Below are 26,048 nucleotides of genomic sequence, written 5' to 3'. Positions count from 1 at the left end.
AACAGGAATTAAAAATGAACATGTGACTTTTCCACCATTTTTCCTTTTATACTGTGCAAGGGAACACCACCAACCTGGAAATCCAGTTTTTATCCTATGAATCTGAATCTGTGATCTCTGTAATTAAAATATTAGAGGAGAAAGATGCCCTTTCCAGTTTTTGTGTTTTTGAAATTCGTTGTCTAGGCAGTTTGATTTCTTTTTTGAATTGCATCTCCTGTGTGATGGATTGCTCTGGGGAAAAGCTCATCAGCATTCCATTGCCCAATTCCTGCCAAGAATGTTTGAAACTCTCAAGCAGCAGCAAAGCAGAAACTGAAGGCAGGCAGAAGTGCAGGGGCAAAAAGGGAAAAGATAACCTTGTCACTATTGCCGTTGTTGCGATGGCCACCTGCTTTCTCTTCTGCAAGGGCCCATAAGGCATTGTGAAGGATGCAGAGTAGTATCTTCCTTTTCCTTCTTGTGGATGAAATAAAGGGGATTTCCTGGGAAAAGGTAATTGAGGAGAAATCCTGGAAAACGTTCATCTGTCTTGTGCTGATTCAGCCTTGTTTTTATTAGGAGGTTATGCACATGCACTAGTAAAACTAGACTGGATGTCTGTTAGCCAAAGCCATAAATCTCCAGCTAGGAGTGGATGACAGGTGGGGCTGGAGGAAAAAATGCAGCTTGCTTTGACACACTGGACCAAAACTGATGTGTTCTGTCTGGGTCCCTGCAGTCCACCTGATCCTAGGTGACATTAGGGAAGCAGCTGCTGCTAACTTTCTCTTTTTTGTTTTAGCAACTGAAAAAGAAGAAAAGGTGGTGACCTGATGAGAAACCATGTGTATTTTCTGCAGGCTCAGGAAGACCACAGTGTACTTACAAACTGATTCCAGTAACATTCCAATCATAAGTTAAATGTCATCTCTGCTATGTTGAGTGTGCGTGTGTTCTTTAAGGCCGAAATCCTGTAGAAACTGTAGGCTGCAGGCAGTGGTTCTGCTCTGGTATGTAGAGGAGTGTAAGGTCTGAGGTTCTCACAGTGTCTGTTCTTCAGTGGGAGCAGCTGAGATGGGGATGTGGGAGGCTGCAAGGTGGGGCATGGAAGCTGGGACAGGGCAAAGAATGGAAATACAGATCTTGTGCTTTGGCCTTCAGTCCTCCCTCAGTGCTTGGTTAGCTGCATTGGATAGGACCCTTTTAGTGGAGTTCTGTGCTTAGATGCTTGGAGAGTGAAAGCAGCAGGGCAGGAACAGGAGGAGCTGCTTCTCTCAGGACTGAGCTCATGTACATATTTTACCAATGTCTTAATCAGATGATGATGTGTATTAGCATATGGATGAGGGAGGGGTTCCCTCTCTCTTCTGTGCACCTGCACTCTTCTGTGCACTGCTATGTAACTCAGCAGTTCAGTCCTGCAACTTGAGCATTTTCACTTTTTTTTTTTTTTTGAAAGCACCAAGAAGAGCATTCCCCAGTTTGCCATTGTGTTCTTTCTGGAGTATTTCTGACACTAATTCACAGCTCAGTAAGTATTTCCACAATGTAGGCATGAGCTTTCTATGGTGAAATGTAAAGGATGCTACGTAATGATAAGTAAATTCAATAAAAGCTACTTTTGAGTTTCACAGCAAATATTTTTTGTTTGTTTGTACGTTCAGAGTAAAATGGTAACTATAGCTAGGATTTAATTTCTAATCTTGATTCTTTCTGTTTTTGGGGAGGAAAAGGGGGCAGAAGTGGGTAGGAGCAAGTCAAAAAAAGGATTGGGTCATTCCATAAACAATTTTGGTGAAGAAGTTTCTTTAGGGGGGAGTGTGATGGTGGAGAGAGAGTGTGTGTTAATTCCTGTGAAATTCCCATGAAGAATCAGTTTGTGTAAATAACCCTGGAATGCTGCTGCTCCATTACAGTTATTGGCATTTCATGCGATAACCAGCATGCCATTATTTCTTTCACTTACCTGTAGCAATTGAAATGCTTTCAAGGACATACTAAATTGCTACTAACTTTTTTCCCCCTTTTTATCTTTTAAATTTGAGTGACTTCCTGTTACTCTGGGATAACAAATATTAGGCTTGAACTATCCCAAGAAACTTCATGTTAGACGTGGGGAATAGTTTGTGAAGAAGCTGTGATTGTCTCTGGAGCAGGCAGTGCTCTCTCTCCTGTGTGTTCTGCTCAGGGCTCGCCCTGTGTTCTGTGTGATCATGAGTGGTTTTGGCTCTGTGGCAAAGCAGAGGGGACTGAGGAACACTTTCACGTTTTTTTTCTGGCATGTGACAAGGAGAGGAGAGAGTGTTTCAGGGCAGCAGCCAGTTGCTGATGTCAGACTGTGGCCTAAAGAAGCTGTGACTTTCCAACCTGAGAGATTCTGTGACTCTTCTTGATAGAAATTCTTGAAGTTTGGATGACTGGAATTTCCCCTGGGGAGAATTACTGGGTTAAACAAGTACTTCCCCCTTTACCACCGCCCCCCCCCCCCCCCCCCGCACTTGTAAGATTTCATTCAGGTTTGACTTAGAGAAACCCTGAAAATTACCATTTCCCTTCTGATGTCAGCACTGTTCTGGCATCCTGCCTGTGAATAACTGAGCAGGAATGCTTTAAAACCTGAGCTCAGGCCACAGCTGCAGCTGCACCTCCAGACATCGCGATGAGAGAGCTGTTGTGCCCCAGCAGGGGTTGAGCTCTGTGATGCACTCGGACCGATGTGTAACACCGCTGCTTCCCCTGCTGACAGCGGGTTTGTATTTAGCGCTGTGTCTGGAGCGGCGGTGGTTGCAGTGGTGTGAAGGCAGACCGAGGAGCAGGACGTGTGGAAGAGGCAGGGTACATGGAGATGGCCATCCTGCTTTGGTTTGGGGCTCTGGTTTTGGTCTTTTCTGGTGAGATCGTGCAGAGCAATCTGCAAAATATTGTGGTCTTTCACTGCCTTTGTTTTGGTAGGTGACCGTGCCTTCCGCGCTGAACAGAGGTCTGTATCTGAATTCAGATAAAGGCCAGGTAGCCTGCTGTCCTGCTCCGGGGCAGGATCTGCTACACCTAGTAACAGCACATACTGTGATGAAGGGATGTGGCTTCTGTCTCAGTGCTTTACTGTCCTTAGCACTGGACATTAGAAAAAATGTTTCTCTAACTGAAGCAATCTTAATTCTCTTCTTGTGCTTGTCTTTCGAGTTATTGGGATCAGAGCAAAAGTGTATGATAACCAGCTTACAAACGTCTGAGTTTCCCCCCTCCCCTGGTTTCTTGCTAGTTAGGTTGCAAAATGTCTCTGTTTCTTTCCAGATTACTGTGCTTGCTGGGGACTGCGCTGAAGGGATTGGGCTGTCCTGTGTTACCACTTGCACACCTAGGGTCCCAGAGCCAAACTGTTCACTGTGCTTCCCTGGATGGGATCCTTCCTGTTGTCTTGTTTTCCATTTCATTCTTCTTAACAGTTTGGTGATGGATTTAAAGTCCAAATGACTGTAGGACTATGCACCCTGTGCAAGTTTAGGAGGAGAATCTGGTATTCATTAACTCTAGGTAAATAATTAAACCAGTGCCAGACTAGAGGTGGTCTTTCCTCAAACGTACTTCTTGTGACGTGGTTTGAAAAAAATCTTTCACCTCTTTGCACAACGTATGTTGAAATGGTGGAAGTGCTGGAATCAGGCACAGCCTGAGCATTCTGCTCAGCACGAGGTGTCTCTGACTTTGTAGCTGGCATTGCTGGCCCTGGTGAAGGCGTCACACTGAAGGGCAGTGCATGGAGTGTGATCGCACGGTCTTCAAAACGGCCTTTTGGTTGTGCTCCAGCTGTGCACAGTGTGAGAAGGGAGTTACCCCCTGGGGCAGCTGGGTGGGTGTGTGTGTTTTTCTTTATTATTTTTTTAAAAAACATGATGGTGACCAAATGAGTTTGTAAGGGGCTTTGGTAGTTGCAGCGCTTTGGAGTTTCTGGGAGGTGCTCCAGGTGCCTGCTGGATCTGACTTTCTCTCTGGATTTGGCATTGCACCTGGAACACTTTTCTTCTTTGGTCTTATGAAAAATCATCTCGTTGGAAATGTCAGTTCCGATTGGCCATAGACAGAAGTTGGCTCCCCTGGAACAGAACGTTTTTGTGGGGGCATGGTTTTCGGGTGATGTGTGCTGACCCTGGATGTCGTGAGGGTTTAGAACAGAAAGATGAGGAAAGCACTCACTGAGCTGCTGCTCTGGAGGTGGGGCAGAATGCCTGGCTGCTGCCTGGCTCACGGTAGCTACTGGTGGATGTACAGAAGTGACTGACAGATGATCCTGAGGTATTCCACCAGCCTGTGCTTTAAAAAGATTTCCGAAAGGCCTTCGTTGGCCTTCCTGTTTGGTTCACACGACGTGGCAGCATTGCAAAAGCTTATTTCTACATTAACTGTGATTGATTACTTTGCAATCTAGGACAAGATTTCCTTTGAAAAGCTCTGTGCTGATTCGGTGTCAAGAATTAAAATCAGATGAAGTAATTAGTGTGCTGTGAAATATCCCAGAGTGTTTCTTGTTGGCTTTCAACTGTTCTTGGCCCTTAGCCCTCACCTCCTTTTCCTTCTCTAGTGCAAGGTGCTAAATCTATTGTCTGCACGCTCAGGAGAATAACTCATTAGGTGTATCGTATTAGGAGACTGGGGGATAATTTGCTGCTGAACTTCAGAGTGTAGATTTACTGGCTCTAATGATGAGTGCGGAGTATATTGAAAATGCATTGTGTCAAAGCAGCATCGATGCTTGTACTGAACGGTGAACACGTATTAATGTTAGCTTTAAACCTGATCACTCTGTGAAGGGCAATAAACTGTTCAGAATTGTCAGTGCTGTCAAGGTACAGTCATGCCTCACCTTGCTGTTCTCGTATGAGTTGTCTTGCAGTTTCTTGTTATACCTGTTCCTGCAACCAGTGAAGACTTCACAGCATTGGCTGATCCTCCTCCCCCTTGGCATTGGCACGGTGAGGCATTTCTATATCTCCTCACCAGCTGTCCCCGCGCACTTTAACTTGCTGAGCAACTCCCCACATTGTTCATTCTGCTTTAAAAGAAGCTGGATTTTTCTGGGCATAGATGGAATAGGAGCCCAAGGACAAAAGCAAGCATAGGGTGGTAGACCCAAGCCTCAAAATCGCTATAATCAGCTACATAGGGCTGGTGGATTTTTATTATTGTTTTTTAAAAAAGCAGTGACCTTATACTACTGTACAGCTGGGGTTCATGCCAAACTCAATAAAGCCCACAAAAATAGCATCCAAATTTGTCAATTGCTGTAAAAAGAAGGGAAATAAGTCTTGTTTCTTCCTATTAGTATAACATGGCTTTGGTACCTTGGATCTCTCTGATGAAACAGGAGAGGGTAATGATGCACGGATGGACATTAAGGGGAACTGAGCTGCTTTCTAACAAGGCAGCAAGGTGGCTGATGTTGCAGTGCAGAAGGCACTGTGAACATTGGATGCTGGCCTGGAACTGAGGTGTGTTAGAGATGCTCCTGTTCTTAACAGAGTGTTGCAGTAGTGCTCCTGGGGGGCTGAAGTTGTGCCTGTGTGTGATCTGCTTGGCGGGCCCACATCACCCTGGTGCAGAGCGCAGGAGCTGTGTGAATTGGGCTTTGTGGGGCCCAGAGGTGAGAAGGGCTGGAGGGTGGGCTGGTACAGCACTGGTCTTTCATTCAGATTGACTTAAGCTGAGATTGTCTCTTCCGTAGTTCAGATTACTTGGGTGATTTTGGCAGTCCTTTATGTTGTGTTATACATTCTTCTAAACAAATTCAATTCTTCTGCAGAAGCAAAGGAGAGACTGTGTTATTCTGAATTGTTGTTTGTAGAAATTACAGGTGCTGACATGTAGCTCTTATTAGTGCAAGCAGCTGCTCTGGACAAGATGGATCTCTGTGTGCTGAGATGAGGTAGCCTCTGACAGCTGTACTTTTCTTACCATGAGCTGGGCTGCTTCTCCTCCATCGCAGTGCTTTGTGCAGTAGGAGAGTTTGTGCCACTGGACACCTGCAATGTTTTAGAGCCCTGATGTGATGCTGAGGTGCCTTGGGTACACCCTTACCAAACCAGCATGTTAAGTGGCCATGGGAATTTACTTGTCCAGTGAGTCTGGTCAGCCACCCTTTGTTCCAGTGTAAAATGAAGCAAATTTGCAAAAAAAAAAAAAAAAAAAAAAAAGTTGAAATATTCAAATATACTTTGAGCTTTCAGACAGACACAAGTGGGTTGAAACCTGCAGTGCCACATTTATTTCCACTGTATGTATGGAGGATTAAGGCACAAGTTAAGATGAGGAAAGCCACATGAGGTAGTATAGTCAATGTGGGTCTCCAGTTCTGCAGCTTAACTGTGTTCCTCTTTCCCTCCCTAAATGTTGGAGGAAGATCCATCTTCAGACAGACTTATCCACAACTTTTTCCTGGGCAGTTTGCAGCTTTGCTGTTTTGTTGCTTTTGAATGGGAGAGGCTGAAAATGCACTAGAAAGTCTCTTTCTAGTCTGATAATCATGATGATGAGGTACTTTATATCTGCATATGTGAAACCAACTTAATACCCCTCCAGCAGATGATGCTTGATGTCTTTTAGACTTTCAGAGCGTGTAGAAATTTTGTTCTTTTTTTCCGTGGTGAGTAAGCATTTTTAGAAAGCTAGGAGGGTGTGCTGGAGGTGCCTCCTAAGAATGTTTAAACGTGTCCTGGGACCCCTCGGATTTCTGTTCATGAAGGGCTTTAAATGAATTGGTAATGTTAACTTTATTCTGGAAGATAAATTCTAGTGAGCTCTCTTGCATTGAGTTTTCCTTCAGCTCAAGTTCTGGAAAAGAAACGTCCACACGTTTGAGTACCAAAAGCCTGTCTCTGAGATTAGTATCGCTTGTTTGAAGGGAAATGGGCGTTATGGAGAATTAGCTGCATGACTGACGTCTGCCATAGGTCTCAGTTGTCCAACTGCATTTGCTGAGCTTTGGGAGCCTTTCAGGTTTTCAGTGGTGCTTAGGGCAAATATTTTGTGTCTTGGTGATCTGGAGCAGCTGCACTCTTCTGGACTGAAATCAGATCGCTTAAGCTGTAGTGACACTTCGTGTAATTTTGCTGTTCCATCCTTGCCCTTTCTTCTCTTGCTTTTTTATGGCTTGCTTTTGGCCTGGGCCCATTTCTGTTGTACAGCAGGAACTTGCATGCTCCTCCTAATGCATAAGCGGGCCTGGAACAAAAATGCTGTGATAAGACACTTAACTGTCTTTTTGTTGACTTTGCTCCAGTTCATTAGAGTGGATGCAGGAGGTTGGCTAAACTTAAAGCCTGATTTAATATTCAGAAAGGATGTTTCTTTCCATCTTAAAAAGAAGAGCACCTCGTTACAGCTATCACATATGTGGTCCTTGGGGTCATCTCCTGTGGAGCTGAGGTGAAGATTTTGGGAGGAGTGAACAGAGGCACTTTGGAACTCTTGGGATCAGTTGGCTGAATAGTGTGCTTCTAAATGAGTTAGAGAGCGAGGGGATGGCTAGTTACCTCATTACGTGGATCAGAGGAAATACTTTCAATTTGTACTTGTGCATGCAGATGTAATTGAAGGTGTTAGAGATTACGCTGCCCCTCTAAATAGCAAAGTGGATAATCTGACTCCATCTACTTGTGAAATGTCTGAAAACTTTACTAGTCTCCAGCAGCTGCAGAAGAATCTGAATTCTTTGTTAATTTAGCCTGTGTTTAATTCAGTAAATAGTGCTTGTCAGAATCTCCTGCCGTGTTAAAATAACCCTGTAGGTAGCTGTCAGCTCCTGCTTCCGCCTCAGCATCTGATAACAAAGTTGAGATGAGAGCAAAAGGAGCCGGTTGCTTGGCCAAGGCCTCAGCCCACGTGTGTCACTCAGCCAGCTGCAGAGCGGGCAGGAGCCCTGAAAGTGGGGAGGCTCTGTGTTGGCTGCTGGCTCACCTCTTCCCTGCAGCCCAGAGCTCCTGTGCAGGCATTGGATTGCATTGTTCAGCTGTGACACCGGTGTCGTGCTGGCAGAATGAAGACAGAGGGCGAGGGAAATGAGTCTTGTGGTTGCTCCAACCTCATGTTGGTGTGGCAGGGACTCGCTTGTGCGCTTTCCACAAGGATCTGGACTCTGCTGTGCACTGAGTCTGGATAGCAGTGGTGACCCTGAGGAACTTGCTGTTTGTGTGACTGGTGTGTCTTGTGAGTGCTGTGCTACATGACCCTGGTGTGAGGCTGGGCCTGTATGCCTGGAGCTCCCACCAATGCTGGTTTTTGCAGAAAAACAGAAGAGACTTCGCCCCTCGCCCTGCTCAGCACATTGCAGCGCTTACACTGTAAATCTTACTTCAGGTCCCTTTGCACTACTGAAAAATGTCCTGCTAATGTAAGTGTGCATCTGTCTTTGAATAGATTCTGAAGATGGCAGAAAACCAGCTATGTGTCATCTTCAGATATGATAGTGGTTGAAATATTGCATCGAGGATGCTGAGAGATACCTGAATAGTGTGGTGTGTGATAAGCCATGTGGCTGTGTGTCAGGGAATGACGGACTGAAGAAAGAAACAGAAAATCTAGAGCTTTGATAAGCTGGATTTGTTGAATTTGCTAAGGAGGGCTTAAAGTCAGTCTAGGAGGGAAAGATGAGATCAACAATTGCACTTTGTTTAAAGCAGAGGCTAGCGGAGCACCTTCCTTCTGCCTTTAAAAGAAGAAAAAACAACAGAAAACCAAAACCAAAACGCGCATGCACATACAAACAACAAAGCCTCAGATTCCCCCCTGCAACTGGGCATGAGTACTGTACTTCTCTCGGGTTCTTTCTGATGACGGTTTGATTTCAGTTCCTTGCCGGATCTTCTGATTTACTTCTTTCGGGAGCAAAGCAGTCCATAGTAATAGGTCTTGTGTCAAAACTCTGGTCAGTTGTAATCAGTTTCAAGAGTATTAGTAAAAGTGGTACTTGGGAAAGTCCTCTGAGATGTGTGGACTGTCCTCTTCTTGAAAAGTGTTAATAGGGTAATTACTGAATTATGTTTAGCCAGGAAGGTACATTCACAGAATAGCTGTTTGGAGGAAACCTATTCATCTTAGTTCCACTGGTAAGATGTAGCATCATGGATTTGTGGAAGATCTAGAGAGGAATCTGTGCTGTAAGACTGCACGTAGGGAAAGGAGCAATGTTAACGGGACTGATGGTGAACCGATGGGGCTCCCAGTGAGAAGCAGGTGGGTGAAGTTGTTTAGAAAATGTTTTGGTTTCCTTTTGTGCCCAGTGCTGATTTCAGTAGCTTGTTCTGAAGTCTGTGTCAGTTTGAGATGAGAGGACTAGAAAGTCTTTGGTCAAACTCTGACCTACTGGAAAAAATAAGAAACAAAACCAGGCCCCCACTGCTTGCAGAGTTGAGGCTATTGAGCAGGGGTCAGTTAATCAAACACTTTGGCAATCACAAATTCAATCTGTGTTGGCTGTTGATAATGAGATGAGTTTTCTGTTTCTCAGTGAATGTGTTCAAATCTTTTAGGTTCTTGGATTTGCACTATGGTGGGTAGTTTTATTTACATAAAAATAGATGTATCCTTCAGATTTCCAAAGGACATTTGTAACTCTGAAGCACGCTTGTCATTTAAACTGTCCCAGTGGGACACTTGATCCACATTTGTGTAGTGCTTGCTATGGGGTTTTCTAAGCCTTTCATCTTTTGTGTGGACCTTCATCTACTACAGGAGAATTTTTCTTTTTATCTTAATTTCACCTTCGCCTCCTTCATCTCTCTTTAAAAAGTGGAGCACCATAGGGAGAGAGGCAGTGAAGTGTGACCTGCTGTGCTGGCCCCTTACAAAGCTCTGGAGGGGGGTGAGCTCAGGCTGGGGTGTTGACCTTAGCACAGCCAGTTGGGCCTTGAACAGATCGGATGGAACTGGTCTGGCTGGAAGATGAGCTGTGTTTGCTCGCAGATGAGGCTGGTTGTTAGTTTGTGCTCAGTTCTCAGCCTGAGCTCTAGTCTGGGTCTGGAAGAGTTTTAATCACGTCTGTGTGGGATTTTGGAAGACCCAGCAGGCCCGTGGAGGTGAAAGAGCAGGCTGTGCCTGGGGAAGCATCTTGTGTTGTCAGTTGGATGTTACCATTCGTCCTGCTGCCAGCGAGTTCATGGCATTGCAGTGGGTGTTCCACTCGTGTTCTCAGGGGCCTTCACACTGTGTGCAGGGACCCTTACAACTGCCACAGCAGCACTGGTGGATGTTTGCTTGGTGCTGCAGAGGGTATCACTCTGTGCCTTTTAACTAGAAGATATGGCAGAGTTTTAGTTTTGGGGGAGGTTTGGATTAAAGCCTTTGTCCCTGCAGCACTGTGAACGTGTGCTGATGGTGCTGAATGCTGGGGCCGCATTCTTACACCAAGCATCCTTACCCACTGTTGGTGTCTCGTGCTGACCAGAGCTGTTGGTAGCTCCAGAGGATGTGGGAGTTCCCCCCCGGGCCCAGCTCGCTCTGAGCTCACAGGGCAACGTTCAGCCTCAGCGGCGCTTGGGATCTTCTCATCCCAGTGACTTCCAGGCCCTCAGTGCTCCCTGTGCCAACAGCCCAAGGACAGTCTGGGAGCAGCTGCCCCTCGAGCAGTGCCGGCAGAGCCTGGCGGCTCCTTTGTACCGCTTGCAGCCAAACAATGGTTTGTGCTCATGGCCATGTGGTGAGTCACGTGCACCGCGCTGTTTCTGCTGGGGTCCTTGCCCATCTGTTCCCGACTCTTTCTGGGTTATCAGGCGCAGGTCCAAGTCCTTGCAGGCAGCCAGCTCTGTGGCCAGAGATTACAAGCACTAACCTTCCTGGCAGGGTGGCGTGGCTTTGCTTTTATGCAGATTAGCCATGTGCTTCTCACTTCAAGGCGTTCCACAGGAAAAGACGTTTCCTGTGTTTGGCTGTGGTGGGCGTCTCCGGTGCGGCCTGGCTGGGGCCATGCGTGGCGACTACACTCGGGAGAGGGATTACGGCGTGCTGGCCCCCCTTCCCATCCCACCTCCGTCTACGTCACCACAACACAACCACACGCGTGCTCATACTGTTGGTGTCATTCATTCGGTGCCAAGATTGCTTTAAAAAATTCCCTTGGCCCCAGTTCAAACAGGAGTACAGCTGGGATGTGTTAGATTTTAGGCAGTCTGCCCTCAATTTGAGATGAGTTATAAATAGCAGTGCCGACTTCCTTAACTACCACTCTCCGAGGTAAAATGCAGGTTAATTACTGTGGGAATCAATTAGGGCTTCTCTCGGTTAAACAGCCAGCAACGCTTTTTATTATTTTTTATCACAAAAAAATGGACAACAAACCTGATCAGGAAAAGATTTTGGATCTGAGCTGGGAGCTCGGAGCCTTTTAAATTATTTTTTTGGCCTTTTTATTTTTATTTTGGGGCAGCAGAGGAAACCGATTGTGGCCAATACCCGCATTTGCCAGTAGCTGAGTAACGCTGATTTGAAACCAGAGAGTTCAGTAAGGAGTTCTCCTTCCTTTTCTTCCTCTGGCCTAATGAAGTACAAACATGTAGTAAGATAATGGAGAAAGTCAGAGCTTCTTTTTTTCTGTGTGGCTGCAGAGGGTTTGGCTCCTGCTCTCCAAGTGGGATTTCTCTCTTCTCTTTACTCCTTTTCCTGCTAGGACTGTAAGGCAAGCCCCTCCAAGTCAAGCAAACTGCTCTTTGGAGAAGCCAGACTTTGCTTCTACATGAGAAAACCTAAGAATTTGTTGTGGAGTCCTCATCTGCTTAGGTGTTTTTTTTTTTTTTTCATGTATTTTGTTCAGTTTGATTATTTTTAAAGAGAGCTGCACCTGTCTCCTTGTGCAGTGAAGCAGAGCCGCTGGCTGCCGTTCAGTTTCTCTGCTCGGGGCCCACTCTGTGCTTTCCCATCTCTACCTGCTCACAGCCCCAGCATCCTGGCATGTTTTGGAAGAAGTGTGGGTTTTTGCAGTGCTGTTGCACTGGGGCCGACATACTGTGCATTGCAGGTGCTTGGAGAGCTTTTTAGCTCGGCCATTGAGGCTTGCTTTGGGCTTGCTGTTACTCGCTGTTGCTCTTACTCTAAGAATAGTTTAAATTTTCTTGAAAGCTCAGCAGTTTGTCTGGAACGTTGGCTTTCAGTGGCTTTCATTTCACACCGTACAAAACAGCTTAGCTTTTTAAAGTTTGACTGGGAACAGGGCTGTGTTTTGCCAAGTTCTGGTGCCTAACAGTGTTGTAAAACAGCGGAGCTACTGAGACTGAAGGGAGAATAGAGGCAATTTCTATGAATGCAAGAAGGTGTAAGCAGGGGGTCTGGACTTCAGTGATCAAGGAGCAACACTTTATCTCAATTATATCTCTCTGTGGCGGAGCCTTTGCTTTTGAAGTGTAATCACAGTAATCTACTCCTGTGGTTTCCTATTGAAAGGATTTCCCATGTATCAGTCCAGAGAAGTGTCTCCAGCCTTTTGCAGTCAGGGTTTGGTATTTCCTTGTTTATCCTGGAGTGTTCTTGTGAGCAGGCTCGCTTCCTCTCGGCTCTCCCATCTCACACACATTGGTGTGCAGAGCAGCTCTGTACCACCTCCACTCCCAAAGTCTTTATGAGAGCTCGTGGATCAATTTCAACTTCTGTATTTTGACTTTGAACGTTCCTTTCTTGAGGCACATGTGGTTAAATTACCAGCAAGGGCTGAGATAGCAGATAGGAGCAGCCCTCCTGATGGCATGCTCCTGAAGACAGAACAACACTGCTAAGACAAGAGTAGTTTAAGCCCCGTTAGTGAAATAGATGTGTGTCTCTAATGGGAGATTTGGAGGGGAAAAACGAAGTGCTGCTGCCTGAAATGGCCAGGACAGCCCTGACTAATTAGCTTGTTGGTAAGCAGCAAGTCCAGGCTGTGTGTACGAAATGGTTCCTTCACTTGAAAGACATGAATTGGGATTTACATTTCTCTGCTTAGAGAATTTTACCTGTAAAGCTGTAGTTCAGAGTGCTGCTCTTCATATTTGTTTTTAGCATCTCTGTGTGCTACGGCCACAGCTGAAAGCTGTGGTGTTTGAAAGTACACCCTGCACTTTGTTGGGTGATGGGCGATGACTCTTGGCCACATCCTCAAAATATTGTTTGGATTTTGTGTTGCCTTTTAAAATTTCCTTATAGCTGCAAAAAAAGTTTCTTTCTTTAACAGTCATCATGTTTCCTGTAAGAGCCATGGAAAAGTGGATCTTCACCTTGTTTCTTATCCTTGTGGGTGACCACAGACAAGAAAATCTGTGCAGAGGGGGCAGCATGTGGTGTGTGCACAGTTAAACACAACAACAACAACAACAACAGAATTAACAGGGATGTATTTGAGAAGCTGTCCTTGCTAGCAGACTGCGAAGATGAGGTAACATCTGGGGGAAACAAGTAACAAAGGGAAAAGATACTGAAATGTGCAGTCAGTAACAAAAGTTGCTCTCCAGCAGATAGCAGCAGAACTGCACTGCGTGCTTTTCTTGGGGGAAGAGTGAGCTATGGGGGCAAGGAATGTAATCATCAGTACTGCTTTAAAGATAGCAAAGAAAACAGTGTGGGGAGGGAAAAGATGAAACCCACGGAGATGCTGGTGATGCACTGGGTGAGGTTTGGCTGTGAGGCAGTGACACAGGTGATCCTGGGCTCCTGGGACTCCATCTTCTGATGCACTGCAGCCTCAGCCCATGCTGCTCCTCAGTTCTAGCAGCTGTGGTAGCTTGAATATTAAACACAAACTTCTTCAGAGCTGTTTCAGTATCAACGTATGAACTAAAATGGAAAAAAAAAAAGGCACAAAGGAGTGTGGTGGGTCACATCTCTGTAAAACTGGCTTGGTAGAATCATAGTGATGTGTTGCACATGGTTGTCCTGGGGTGCCTTCTTTAAGATGGCAGAGTGCTGCAGGGCTGTCTGGGGCCGAACTGGAGGGAACTCAGGTCTAGTTCCTAATTGATTTCAGCCTTATTGGTGCAAATGGCTCTAAGGGAGCTGGTTTGGCTGGGTGGTAGCACCACTGTACCAACTGTGGGGTGCTTTGTCTGCATCCCCACTGAATTCCCTCTGCTAAATTCCAGCTTGTGCTGCCCTACAAGAGTGCATCGAGCTCCCCATGGTGCCCCTGCTTGCTTTTCTTTGGCATGGGCTCGGAGCTGGGCTTGCCTGGCAGGCTGGAAGTAGCAGACAGCTGGTCAAACAAATGTTGTCAGGGTCTGTGTGTTGGGGCTTCAAGCTGTGCTGGCTGTTGAGGTAGGATTTTCTGAAGTGTAGCATACTGCATGAACTTTTTCCTGGGAGGGTGGATTCTGCAAACATAACTGAAATACTGTTCTAGTGTCTGGGATTCTTTATGCTTCCAGCAGGAGCTGGCTTTGTGCGATGTTTGCTTGTGCAGGCCTGTAGTGCCACTCCTCAAGCACCTGATCTCAGCAAGAGCGGGTGGATCTGCGCAAATAGCACCCTAGGGCTAGTTGCAGGAAGCAACGATGTAATAGAGAGTCCATTGTCATGGTGATGCGCTGGAAAACATCTAATTGGTATTAGTTAGGTCGTCAGGAGATCAGTGAAATTCCTTATTCAGTCCGAGGGATGGAGGTTAAAGACTGCGGCTGGGATTCATTTAGAGGTCACTATGCCAAAGCAGGCTGATGGCAGTCTTGCTTTAGTGTAGTAGTACTGCTGCCTAGGTAGCAGCATTGTGTTTTGGGGCTTACAATATTTTCAGGAAATTTGGTTGACTGTTCCTATGTGTCCGCTGCAGGCAGAGGTAGTGCAGCTGAGGCAGACCTCCTCAAGTTGCATTTACTCGTGCGTCTGCTCCAGAACTTATGGACTTGACATTCAAGGCTGACCAGTACTTTTTCATGCATCTAAAGAAATTTGATTTAGAATCCTGTATTCTGCAAAAGGCAGTAGACACAAAGCACATGTTAAAAATAATAATAATAAAAGGTAGAACTGCAGTCTATGAACATCAGTAGTACTCGCCAGTATTACTACACCGATATGGATTAATTGAAATGCATAGGTGTAAATTAACAGCCTGTAGTGCTTTGGGAGACCTCATTACACGTGAAAGAAGAAGTGTTTGTTGCGAATATTTAAATTTTCAGAGTGAATTTACCTTGTTGTGGAGTATCTGGATATTAAACTGCTGCTTAGTGTGGAGAAAAGCCACTTACATTGATAATTCATCTTTCCTAATGGTCCTTGCCACCTTCTTTCCTGTCCTCTGGCCATAGGAGATATGTCAGCATAAAATGACTGCTTCTCATTGGGTTTGTTCTTTGTGAAATGTCTGTTGTTTGAAACGGCATTGGAACCCATGCTGTACTTCAGAATAGAACTGTAGGTTGTAGCACCCACAAAGAAGCAGACGGCTTCTGCTGCTTTGCACCAACCTGGTGAAGTTTTGTTTGTTGTTTTTTTTTTTTAAATTGTGAACAATTCCTGTATGCAGCTGGGTGTATATCGTGTTTCACAATTTGCTTTGCAGCCTTCAAGCCCAATGGATCAGATGGGGAAGATGAGGCCTCAGCCGTATGGAGGAAACAACCCCTACACACAACAGCAGGGACCTCAGGCGGGGCCACAGCAAGGACATGGCTATCCAGGACAGCCCTACGGGCCACAGACTCCTCAGAGATATCCCATGGGAATGCAAAGCAGGACACCAAGTACAATGGGCAGCATCTCATATGCGCAGCAGGTAGAGCACCCAAGCTTCTGTAAGTCTCTGTTTCCAGCAGGGACAGGTAGAAGAGCAAGAAAATACAGTGTGTTTTGAAGGAACCACCTTCCATTGGGTTGGAATTGGTTGATTAGGTGAAATGGCATTTCTTTAGGCTGCATGTGGAATCCTTCCTTCCACAAGAGGCAGCAGCAGAGCAGTGAGTCAGAACCAAGGAAAAAATAAATAGTGAGGCAACTGAGATACTCTCACCACTGTTAACAGTTCTGTTAACGACAGAATTGTTTCTTGCAGTGGAAATGACTTCCAGGTCAGTTCTGGCTCACTGCGTGAACTGAGTGCTTCCTGCTGGACTGTTAACAAGATACAAAAGGCTGGCTTTTTGTGGAGCAAGCCTTCTTTCCTTTTGATGTTAATGTCATCGAAGCATGGTCAGATAGGGATCCCTAAAAATTTAGTTATGGTGCCTATTAAAATTTTCTTACTGCTGAGAATAATGTCATGCACAAGTGACTTTTGATACTGTCTGGGAGGTTTCCTTACATAAGTAGTGACATTTCATGTACCTTCCCAGTTAACTGCTCTGCACAGGTCTCTGAATCGTTTCTTCTTGAGTATAATATGACTGTGTGTATGTAAAATCACTCCTTAACTGGTATGATTCTACCTTCCTCTTCTGTAGATTCCACCTTACGGACAGCAGGGTCCCAGTGCATATGGGCAGCAAAGCCAGACTCCATATTACAACCAGCAAAGCCCTCATCCCCAACAGCAGCAGCCTCCATATTCTCAGCAGACTCCATCCCAGACCCCTCACTCTCAGCCTTCTTATCAGCAGCAGCAACAGCCTCAGTCTCAAGCTCCACAGCTTCAGACATCGCAGCCTGCGTATTCCCAGCAGCAGTCCCAGCCGCCCCATCAGCAGTCCCCAACTCCATATCCTCAGCAGCAGTCCACAGCCCAGCAGCACCAACAGAATCAGCCTCCCTACTCACAGCAGCAGTCACAGTCACCCTACCAGCAGCAGCAGCAGCAAACTCAGCAGACAGCTTCCTCGGCTCTTTCTCAGCAGTCATCTTCATACCCTCAGTCACAGCCGCAGCAGCAGCAGACTGCATATTCCCAGCAACGCTTCCCCCCTCCTCAGGTAGGCCATCTCCTGCTTTGCTTCCTTCTCTAAGTTTTAAGAAACTTGGGCAAATGGTTTTCTTGGTGGGTTTAAGCCAGTAGAACTATGCATTGACAAGCTGGCTGGAATGATTGCAGTAATAGATGTGCTGCTTCTCCACTGTGTAGATCTGCATCTTTTTCAGAAACGTTATGTTGGTAACAGGCCGAGCTGCAGTAATGCTGCAGTTCTAAAGACCAGTTGCAAGTAAATGCTGTTTATTGACAGTACTGGTCTAAAGATTTCATAGTGGCGTGGTTTTCACACTGTGGTCTGTGGAAGATCTCCAGGTGGTCTACAGAGCCACTTAATTTAGCACAATAGCAGAGCACTTCAGAGATTTCAAAAAAAAACAACCCTATTTCCTGGTGCTTTTATATCTCATCCCAAGACTTCAGGAGGTGTATTGATCATACAGAGGAAATGAGCATGGGAAAGCTCCGTGGGTTCCTCGCTGCTTGGGTGGAGTTTTTTCACAGGCGTTTACAGAAGGCAGCACACAAGTGGAGATGGAACCAGTAAAGACAGTTTTCAGAGTGACACATAGATGGGGGAGTTTGCTCTTAAATGTAAAGCTTTGCTTTAAGGGGGAGAGGTAAAACATGAAGCATGGGGAATTGAAGATAAAATCAAGAAACAGATACATTTTTTTCTGTGTTTATTTGCAGTAATATATAATAATATTCTAATAGTCATGAAAAGCTAGCTGAGACCTTTAAGCAAACGTTGCAATGCATCAAAAGTAGCTTTTTGAAAGTAGGGAATTATAATTGACTTGCAGCATTTGTGTAAGGAGGCACTTATAGCTATTGTGTGATGTTAGAAAATCAAGAAGCTGAGTGGGCAGTCTCCCAGGACAGTCTGTGTTGTTCAGGGTCTATCAGTAATAAGAAAAAGGCAAAGAATTACTATTTTGTTGTGATTTGGAGTTCAACACCCAGCACTCACCATAGCAGTCTGTGGAACAGTAGGCATGCTGGCTTCAACTCTTTTCTGTCCTATTTCCTGGTTTAAGCAAATGTCACTGAGGGTACATAATTCCTCCACAGTGTGAAAATATACTGGAGTGATTCCAGCTGAGCCTTTATTTTACTCCCATTTGTGATTTTTTGGGGGGTTGTTTTTTTTTAATTTTTCAGGAGTTATCTCAAGAATCGTTTGGCTCCCAGACATCATCTGCTCCCTCAATGGCTTCCAGTAAAGGGCAAGAGGATATGAACTTGAATCTTCAGTCCAGACCGTCTAGCCTGCCGGTGAGTGGTGAGCTGTTCTACGAGTGAATGGGGAGAGAGCAGTCAGAAGCACAGCAGGATAAATTAGCAGTGGTGGTATTCCACGTGGAAATGGGAATGATGGAGACTGCCTCTGCTTTTTACTAAGTCATTAGCTTCTGGTTTCCCACTGGAGATTAAATGTAATTTACAAAAGTAATGGATCTGAGAGTAAAGTTTACCCCTAAGTACTCTGGTCTGCATGTTCTAGCCAGAAGATTTTTCTTGGGGTTTCTGTTCATAGTGTCTGAAGTACTAATTGCTGTTACAGTAGGTTCTGCCCTTCAGGAAAAGGTGTCTCATTTTATTTTATTCTGTTGTTTCTTTAGCCCACTGTTGCGTCAGTTGTTTGTTGGCTGTGGAACTGTTCCTGTTCTGTCACTGGAACCTCATGCTGCTGATTTAAGGTTTTTTGCTCTAATCTGACCAAATGGTTGATAAAAAAAACCACAAGTTTATTAGCACCTGAAGTGAGGAAGATCAGCTCTTTCCCTGACAGAATGCAAAAGAAAATGTAATTCTCCATCTAAATCTGCTCACAGTATGCACAGTGAACAGTTGGGTATGAGATGAGTGCCTAGTTTTCCAGCAGATTTGGGCCAGAAGGGTTTAACTTTGGCTTCAGACTTCATAAAGGAAATGGAGGAGGGTCAGATTAGTTTGCACAAGTTGCTCTGTGCCTCTGACTTGGAAGAACAGCATTGAGATGCTGGATTCTGATTTTTCTGGTTACTTTCACTTCTAACCAGTAGGAAGTGGGTGAGGGTTTTTTTTTTTTGTTTGCTTTGTTTTTTTAAATTTATTTAGCCACTGGCTAAGTCTATTTTCTACTGCATTGGTCAAAGGAGACTGAGCTGTGTATATACCAAAGTTATTTTTGTACTCAGCAGTGAGAACAGCTTTGTGAGCCCCTTGAAATAATTCCTTTGGATTGTGGGTACAAATTGTACCCAGAATACAAAGTGATTCCAGTTCTGACCACCTAATGAGACTACCACTTTTTTTTTTTTTCCCCCCTTAAATTTTGGACCTTTTAAATAGCACGTTTCTTTCCACTCTACCTCTCCACAAGTTCTTCCATGTGACCCATCTTCTGGCAAAGGATGTAGGAAAAGTGAAGCCACTGAAGTAGTTGAAGAAATTGCTCTAGTTCTGAAAGGATGGAAGTCCTGTTCAGTAGCATTGTTGGTAGAGCCTTCATGAATCCTACCAGTCAGCACCCTCTGACTCGGATTATAGGAATTAGCTGCTCTGCTTAGCAGAAGTGGCTCCTCAGCATCCAGTGGGAGTCTGTTTTATACCCTGTGGTATAATGTGTTTGGCCCCTTTCAAGCTTTCCTTTTTCCAAAGCAGTTTAAGAAAAGATACCATCTCTGCTGTGAGGGAACTTACCCAGTTTAAAAGTTTTTAATGCTAATGAATTTCTAAACAGATACTCAGATTTTCTGAAGAGAAATCCAAGGCATGAAAATTCGCTCCAGCTTTTAGTATCTGCCATCTATCAAGTTTATTTTCTGTATTAAAGACACTTTACAGTCACAATGTTTTCATATCTTTATCACCAAATCATGAGCATTTAAGAAATGAAGTAGTGTTCAGCTTACCCAACCCTCACGTGCTTCTGGGCTTTATCTTCTTCAGTAAGCAAAAAACATTAAGTGGTACATATGTATGTGTGTGTATATGTGTACCTGTGTGTGTTTCACAGTTCTTTGTCCTCCAGTTAGGATCTTATAGGGCAGGACCAGCTCTCCCATCTGTAAACTGAGAATCCATTGGATAGTGGTGCTGTGGAATAGCTTAAAGAGGACCTCTGAGGTGCACAGAAACCAGCTCTTGGTTTCAGTGACGGATGTCTTGCAGGATGTCTCTTGGCCTAGAGATGCTTAGAAGCAGAGGAGCTACGTGGAAGGGTGTTAGCAATTTATTTTATCTTCCTTACATACTACTCATTCTGTCTGTTTTAGAATTTTTTATCCTACTTGGGCAGATTCTTAGACTCCTGTTTTGCCATTCTGTATGACTTACAGCATCATAGTTTGTGGGTTTTTAATTTTTTGTGGAGTTAAGTCCTATTCCAAGCCTCAGTGGGCATTGTGGAGAACCGCTCACTGGGTATCTTGGAATCTGGGCAAATCATATGGTGCATCATCTTTAATTAAACACAGATCACTAGGAAAAAGAGGTTGCTGCTTTTAGGTGTGTATTTGTGAAGTGTTAAATTTACGTAACAAGTGCCTTTACAAGTCTGTGGCTGTCACCCATTTAATATTATATATCAGTATTAATGCTGAAATTTCAAGCAACAAAGGCAGGAATATATCTTTGGCTGACATAGTCATTTCATGATGTCCTAGACATGGAAGTGTTGGTTTGGTGACATTGTCAAGTTGTTGAACTGCTGTCAGATGTTGCTGGCTTTCTTAGGACCTGCCTAACAATGAGAAATCTCACATTGGTCTCCCTGCATGGTGGTCTTCAAGATACTCTTCCTTCCAATGAGTTTTGTGTCACTAACTAAAACTTCTTGATGATTTTCATTTGAACAGCTGAAGAGTCAAACTACTGATCTCTCTAGTGATTTGCCTGAACATCTTTAAGTAGCAAAATACCTTGTCTTTCTGTCCTAGCCTAAATATTTCTGGGTTTGTTGTTCTCTTTCTGAAGGTTATACTTGCTGTGTTGGGGGAAAAGACTGCTGCTAGCTTGAAATCAGTGATGCCTTTTAGAGAGTAATGCATCTGCAAGAGTGTCCTGGCTGGTACTCTTTTCCTACAGCAGTCAGGATGAAGAATTTCTCTGAAGAATTTGCTGTTTCCCTCGGGAATTTCTTGCCAGGATTGCAGTTCAGCTAAACTTAGATTCCTATTGTGTATGGGAGAAGTGAAGTGTAGTCGTTTGTGTCTGAGCGTAATAGAGGAATAGTAATCCACAATGTAAGTCTTATTCTCCCAAGAGGTTCCTCAGTCTTGTCTTTTCAGCAAAGAATTCTTCTTGGCAAGTTGTATTCAGTTTATTTGGAGCCTCTACCTTTGCAACTTGGATATTGAGTAAGTGGAAGTCAAATATTTCCAGCTATTAATTACCATCTGCTTAGACTTGGAAGGTACTCTGGCAACATGGGCAAAGGAAACCAACAGGGTGCTGGGACGTCAATTTGGGTTGGAGTTGAAGTCAGTTCTGCTGCAAAAATCTCTGAAATTTTGGGGCTGTTCAGAGTAATTTTGTATCTTGTTATGGAACAAGCAGCAGGTCTGTTATGTTGCCTTGGTCTTTGTCTTATGGGCCATCGAGTGCAAGTTTCTGGTGTCTCTGAAGTAGATGCGGGGTAGAACGTGGATGTCTTTAGTTTGTTTGGTTGACATACTGTGTAGTTTGAGGGAGAATCCCTATTCCTTTCCTGAATGTTTCACTTCCATCTTGTTATGAAGTGGGAATCATTTCTATCTCAGTATTTTTTACCACTGGGGAACTGTTGCTCAGTTAGCTGCATTTCAGCTTTGTTCATCACTGGCTTCAGGACTGAAATGTGTCTTGTTGATGGGAGGAAGGAATTCAACCGACTGCAAACAAATTCCTGATCTGTGTTTAACTCATGCATGTGCACTCTGGTCTTGGATCTTTGTAGAGTGGATTTGACAGTATTAGATTTTGTGGGGAGAGGAAAGGTATCACAGTTGTAGGATATTTTTTGTTTGATTTCTTCCTCTGAAGTAATTTCTGAATGCGGAGACGTTGGCAGGGGTAGCAGAGATTTGTGGGTCTCACAAGGAGGTCATTTCAGCTCTCACTCTGTGGGTACCTGAAGTAGGATAAAGTCAGGCTCTGTCAGCTGCATCCCCTGACCTGGAAATAATCATGGCAGCATACAATGAGAAACTACCTCGGGGCTGTTATGGGTGGCAGGGCTTCAGGAATTTTTCTGAAAACATTCCTTTTGGCAATTTCTTTTGGGGAAGGGGAGAAGAAACTTTTGTAGTTGAATCTCTTGGTGGCTTCAGTCACTTTCTTTTCGCCTCTGGGTCTTCCTGCTTATGTTAGGGTTGTAGTCCTTGCCCCAGGAGAGGGATTAGTGATAGCTACAGGCCCTGGTGGCTGGGCATCAGTGGACACATGGGGCACTTGGGGGCTTGCTCCAAGGAGCGCAGGACCTGAAGCACCAGTGTTTATAGGATTGGTACGTTCCAGTTCCTGCTGGTAGGAAGGTTTCTATCCCAAGTTACAGAGATCTGTGGAGTTCAAATGTTTTTTGTCCTGACCAGGGCTTCTCTAGGCTTTTTTGGTTCGTGTGATTTTGGCAATCATTATTATGTCCTTTCTTAAGAAGGCCTTGCTTCTTTAAAAACTAATTTTGCCCACAGCCTTTACAGGTGTGGGGAGTGCTGGGTGCCACGATCATCCAGCCGCTGCAGGCGAGCCCCTCTCAGGGCCGCTCTGCTCTTTGTCCATTGGCAGCTGCTCTCAGCTCCTCTGGGTCTGAGCCAAACTCACCCAAGCACCTTGGAGGAGCTCCTTGCCTGTGTGCAGCAACTGGGCCAGCTCCAGGCTGCCCTGAGTGCTCTGCCTTCAGGGAGGGGTCCCTGCAGGAACCCCATGGCGCTGCTGGGGCGGCTCAGCTTCACAGGAGCTGGCAGCAGATTGCGCTGTGCTCAATGCCGGGCTCGTTTCCTGTTTCTATTCTTGTTGTCAGCAGCTCAGCTCTGCTTCCTGCCTGTGAGCCTCGTGCAGATTCCCCTACCCCAGAGCCTTTTGATTTCTTAGGAGCAATTTTGGTTGCAGGCTGAACTGCAGAGTGGTGGTCTCGTGGAGGGCAGGATGGCGGCCACAGCTAACTTGGGATTTGGGCACCCTGTGTTCCTAGTACAGGCAGGCTCTGGCCTAGCTGGAGTGATGGTGGGGGCGTTAATCAGGAAATTGTTGTAGGATGAGCAGTTCTGATGTTGGATCCTGAAGAATAGTCCATGCTCTCAATCACACACATCCCCTGTGGTGCTGCAGCCTGGAAATGTAGCACATGTGTTGCACTATCACTGCTGCAGCAGGTACCTTGCAAGATGAGCCTCTGCTTTCAAACACACTTTCAGCGTGCTTCTTGTAGGGTAGGGAAACCAGGCTTTTTCTTCATTTTTGTTGCTGAGTTGGTGTTATTGGAAACCCCTTAAAAAGAATGGGGAGCCTCAGTCTGCCTGCCACTGGGTGCAGCAGTCGCATCCCTCTGCCCTGGCATTGCAACAGAACCACACTGGAAGTCCCAAACCATGCAGGGAGAGACAGGCTGTGCTGAGCCGACTTTGTGCACTATGAGGAGTGGCTGCAGGGATAAGTGAAGGCATTTAACTTCTGCTGATAGCACTGTGTTTCATGTGAGCACTGCTGTACCTGAGCCTGAAATTCACAGGATTCATTTTCCTGCTAATGTCATCTTGGCATTTGGGATTGACTTGTCTTGAAGATGTACACAATCACAAATGCAGTGGAGAAAACTGCTTCCGTGTGGAAGCATGGCATGGGCCCATGCCTGTGCCTGCCCCTCTGCTGCGGCAGTGGCAGTGCTGCTGCTCATGCCATTGTTCTCCTGATTGTGAGGTTGGTGCTGAGATTTCAAGCAAGGCCTGCATGGTAATCAGAAGAGGTGTTGTGTAATGGTTTTATTGTGGTTTCAAATCAAGTCTGACTGAGGAAAAGAAAGCAAAATTTGCTGAACTGACAGGAGATGCCATCTCTAGGAATTGACTGCTCTGGCAACCCCTGGCCCTTTGATGGTGGTGAGTGTGCATCAGTGAGTGGCACAGTGCGGATTATCAGGACTGTGCTGACCTCCTCCCTTGCACGTCTGCTGCTCTAAGCAGAATTTCCTAATTTCTTCTGCAATTTGCCTTCAGTTCCCCTGTCCTGCCTAGGTCAGAGGTCCCTGGGGGGGTGCTGCAGCCCATGAAGGCACTTTCTTTGGCTCTGCCCTGCTCCCTGGGTCAGGAGGTCGGCCATGGCCCTTGGAACCACTCTCTCACTGTCTCCCCACAGATACAGCAGCCAAACTCCTGCTTCTGCTGCCTTCTTTGCCCACCCAAACTCCTGTGGTTGGCATGATGGCAGTGGTGGCATTGTATGCAGAGATGCTGGTGAATGCTTTGGAGTTTAAATTGAAGTTGTCAGAGTCTGGAAATTGCCTTCCAGTGTGAGTGCTGCTGTGGCGTTGGAATATCCTTATGGCTGCAGTCAGAGGGTAGCTGCTGCCTCTTAGACAATTAAGCTTGTTATATGCTCTGGGCTTTGTCTTCAGTTTGAAGCAGAAGATGCCATCTGAGCCCCTGGAAGAAAAACAAAGGCTCTGCAAATAACCAGGTTGTGGTCTGTCATTTGAGAGCCATGCAGGTTTCCCACTTGCTCTTTCCTTCCCAGGGGCTGGTGTTGGGTAGCCCTTGTGCCTGATGTGGCCAACTGGTAGTTCTTGCTGCCCTTTCCATCCCTAGCACCCTCCCCAAAAAATTGGTGTTGCCGAGGACATCGTCTGATACAGCTATGATGCTGCTGCTCACTGTGCCTGTGGTCATGCACGTCTCTTCCCTGCAGCCAGTTCAGGGTTGAAGTTACTGTTGAATCTTTAAGATTCACCGTCTACTCATGCTGCTGCTGGGTGGTCTGGCCAGCCCCTGTGAGAGCCAAAGTGACATGGCTCTGCCAAGCCAAAATTCTGCTTTTATCACTGTTGCTTTCAGTATTTGTTGTAGCAAGAAACCTGGGAGTAATTCTAGAAGCTGAGCAGCTTTCCATGGGTTAAGTGGGAGCAGAGCTTTCTGCTGTGTTTCCCAGGGTCTCGCAGAGGAGCTCAGCACCCAGTGCTCCCTGGCTTCCCTGCAGTGGGTTTTCCCTTCAGCGACATCTTGTTCTGTGGATGAATCATGTTCTTCTGTACTTTGTGCTGCAGCTACAGCTTTGAATCTCTCTTCTCCAAAGAGAGAGAATATGAAATTTGTTAATCTGTTCAGCGTTTGGAGGAGGAGGGAAGTCCCCTTCCTTTCTTCCTTTCTCCCTTTCTCTCCCCTTTATAGAAATTTTATTTGGAGGGGGAAGAGAAGGAGAGCAGGCCCGGAGTAGGAGCACTCGATGTGATTAAAGCTCCTGCTGAGCAGATCTGTGGGAGTGGAGTATTGACCTCTGAAAAATCAATGGCTGCTGCCGTAGCAGTGCTGCCGTTCTGCAGGTCTCCCATTGCAGGAATGAAGCGAAGCCAGCAGCACTTTGTCTGTCTTCCTCCCTTTTTAGTTTTGGACCTGCTTTCTGCCAAGTGGCCCGACTCACCTAAGTGTGCTGAGGTGGATTAGAACAGCAGCTTATTTTTGTGATCAGGGTAAAATTTTTTGTGTGACGCTGAGCCCCTCCTCCTGACAGCCTCCTTTGCAAACGCTTTTTCCTGCAGTGCAGCTAGAGCCAGCAGCTTCTACCAGTTTTTCTAAAGGCAGCCTGGAAGAAGGAGCTTTTTGACTTCTTTCTTGAGCAAGGAAACTGCACCAGTGTCTCCTGCATGTTCTAGTCCCCATCTTAGGTTTGTTATTGTTAGCAAAGACACTGGAGAGGAGCTTAAACTCTTCATAAGGAAAGGGAAAATGGACTGAATTAAGCAAAGGCTGAAGCCTTAGTAGTGTTACCCTCCTGTTCCTTGTTTTACCGGGCTGTTGATTTTTCCTGCAGTAGCGAAAGTCTAACTCTTTTCATTTATTTAAGGCCTCCTTGGACAGGGAAGTGGCGTGTAATAGAACCATAATGTTTTTATGTATGCTCAGTTTTGTAACTGGGAACTTAGCTTTTCTCCACAGCAGCTTGACGCAGAACCTGAGAACCCTCTGACTGCTCAGGTCAGAATGTGAACTTCTAAGAAAAAGGTGTGGGGCCAAAGCCAGCAATTTCAGTGTAGAATTAGAACTCT

At 45.6% G+C, this 26,048-nt stretch overlaps 1 protein-coding gene across 2 annotated transcripts in view; it reads left to right on the top strand.

Annotated features, from left to right (window-relative positions):
- The window catches only part of ARID1A (AT-rich interaction domain 1A), a 57,928-nt gene that overhangs the window by 6,376 nt on the left and 25,504 nt on the right, over positions 1 to 26,048 (top strand). For both annotated transcript variants that reach the window (XM_031595132.2, XM_031595131.2), the window contains exons 2-4: positions 15,491 to 15,703; positions 16,368 to 16,832; positions 17,993 to 18,106. In XM_031595132.2, the coding sequence (XP_031450992.1) occupies positions 15,491 to 15,703; positions 16,368 to 16,832; positions 17,993 to 18,106 (792 nt within the window). The remainder of the gene's footprint in view (positions 1 to 15,490; positions 15,704 to 16,367; positions 16,833 to 17,992; positions 18,107 to 26,048) is intronic.

The sequence above is a fragment of the Phasianus colchicus genome, chromosome 24, assembly GCF_987193195.1.
Source record: "Phasianus colchicus chromosome 24, bPhaCol1.hap1.1, whole genome shotgun sequence".
NCBI classification, from domain to species: Eukaryota; Metazoa; Chordata; class Aves; order Galliformes; family Phasianidae; genus Phasianus; species Phasianus colchicus.
This window is presented reverse-complemented; position numbering and strand designations above follow the sequence as displayed.